This window comes from Corvus kubaryi, unplaced genomic scaffold, assembly GCF_017639235.1.
Source record: "Corvus kubaryi isolate FWS band 111438036 unplaced genomic scaffold, C.kubaryi_AGA036_p1.0 135, whole genome shotgun sequence".
Classification (NCBI taxonomy): Eukaryota; Metazoa; Chordata; class Aves; order Passeriformes; family Corvidae; genus Corvus; species Corvus kubaryi.
The window spans coordinates 600,980-602,494 of NW_024580669.1; the positions used below are offsets into that span (position 1 = coordinate 600,980).

Below are 1,515 nucleotides of genomic sequence, written 5' to 3' on the forward strand. Positions count from 1 at the left end.
CGTTTTCCCACAAGGACGCCCCCAGCTGGGAATTCCCTGCTCTGGAGCAGCCCATCCCATCCCAATCCCATTCCCATCCCGTTTTCCCACAAGGACACCCCCAGCTGGGAATTCCCTGCTCTGGAGGAGCCCATCCCATCCCATCCCATTCTGATCCCATTCCTGATCCCATTCCCGTCCCGTTTCCCGCAGGAACGCCGCTGCGCCTGTCCCAGCTGTGCCGCCTCAGCGTGCGTCGCGCTGCGGGGCCGCGGGCGCTGGAGAAGATTTCCCGGCTGGAAATTCCCGCGCGGCTCATCCGCTTCCTGTGCTACGAGTGACGGGAAGGAGCGGCCCCGGAACGTGCCGGGAATCCGGACGGATCCCTGCTCCCGCCCCACCTCCCACCCCGCCGATCCCCGGCCATCCCATCCCGCTGTCAACGGGATTTGGGGGGCAGCAATTCCGCTTTTCCGCGCCTTGCTGGGAATCTCCTGGAATTTTTCGGCTCTCCCAGTGCTCCTTGGGATTCGCCTTCCTGAGTTTTCCCTGATTTGCTCGGTGGGATCCAGCCAGGGGGTGGGAACGGGATCGTTCTGGGGCGTGGATCATCCATCTCTTTTTGGAGGATCCAGTCTGGAATGGTCTGGGTTGGAATGAGATGGATGGGAATGATCCAACCTGGAATTATCCAGCCTAGAATGAACCAGCTGGGAATAATCCGGCCTGGAATGGTCTGGGTTGGAATGAGCCGGCCTGGAATGAGCTGGGTTGGAATGGTCTGGGTTGGAATGATGTGGGTTGGGAATGATCCAGCCTGAAAGGATCCGGCCTGGAATGATCCGGCTTGGAATGGCCCAGCTTGGAATGATCTGGCCTGGAATGAGCTGGCCTGGGATGAGCCAGGACAGCCAGTGTGGAATGATGCGGGTTGGAATGTGCGGCCTGGAATGGTCTGGCTTGGAATGATCCAGCCTGGAATGACCCATCCCGGCAGGATCCGGGACATCCGGCCATGCCGGCTGGGATTGGGCTGGGAAATCCTTGGATCCAGTGACTCCGCGCCTCCCGAGGGATCCCGCTCCGGGCTGGCTCCGGCGGCTCCAGGGCCAATTAACTCCCCGCGTTAACGAGCTCGGGGCGCGCTGGCGGCGCTGCTTTCCCGGGAGCGGCCGGAGCCTTTGGCGTGAGGAGGAGCCGGGCATCCCCGTCCCATTCCCGCATCCCGGCGCTCTCCCGATCCCGGAGTTCCTCTCCCGCTGCCCTGGGATCCCCTGGGACGCCGGGAAGCCGCAGGAGCGGGCTCTGCCTCGGGATCTGGGAATTTCGGGCTGGGTTTTTCCCCTTTGGAGCCTCTCCCGAGGCCGGGATCGGGAGCCAGCCCTGAATCCCGGCTGGAATTCCGGGGGTGCCGCCAGAGCTTCGTCCTCGGATGTTCCGAGCCCGGCAGCGGAGCTGGAATTTCCCACATTCCGGAGCTGGAATTCCCCGCGTTCCAGAGCTGGAATTCCCCACATTCCGGAGCTGGAATTTCCC

The 1,515-nt window shown here is 62.9% G+C and overlaps 1 protein-coding gene across 1 annotated transcript in view; it reads left to right on the forward strand.

Moving 5' to 3' along the window:
• ASB13 (ankyrin repeat and SOCS box containing 13) overlaps window positions 1-508 on the forward strand; it is an 8,815-nt gene extending 8,307 nt beyond the window's left edge. The window contains exon 6 of the mRNA XM_042051903.1: window positions 193-508. Within this exon, the coding sequence (XP_041907837.1) occupies window positions 193-320 (128 nt within the window). The 3' untranslated portion in view covers window positions 321-508. The remainder of the gene's footprint in view (window positions 1-192) is intronic.
• The last annotated feature ends 1,007 nt before the right edge of the window (window positions 509-1,515 follow it).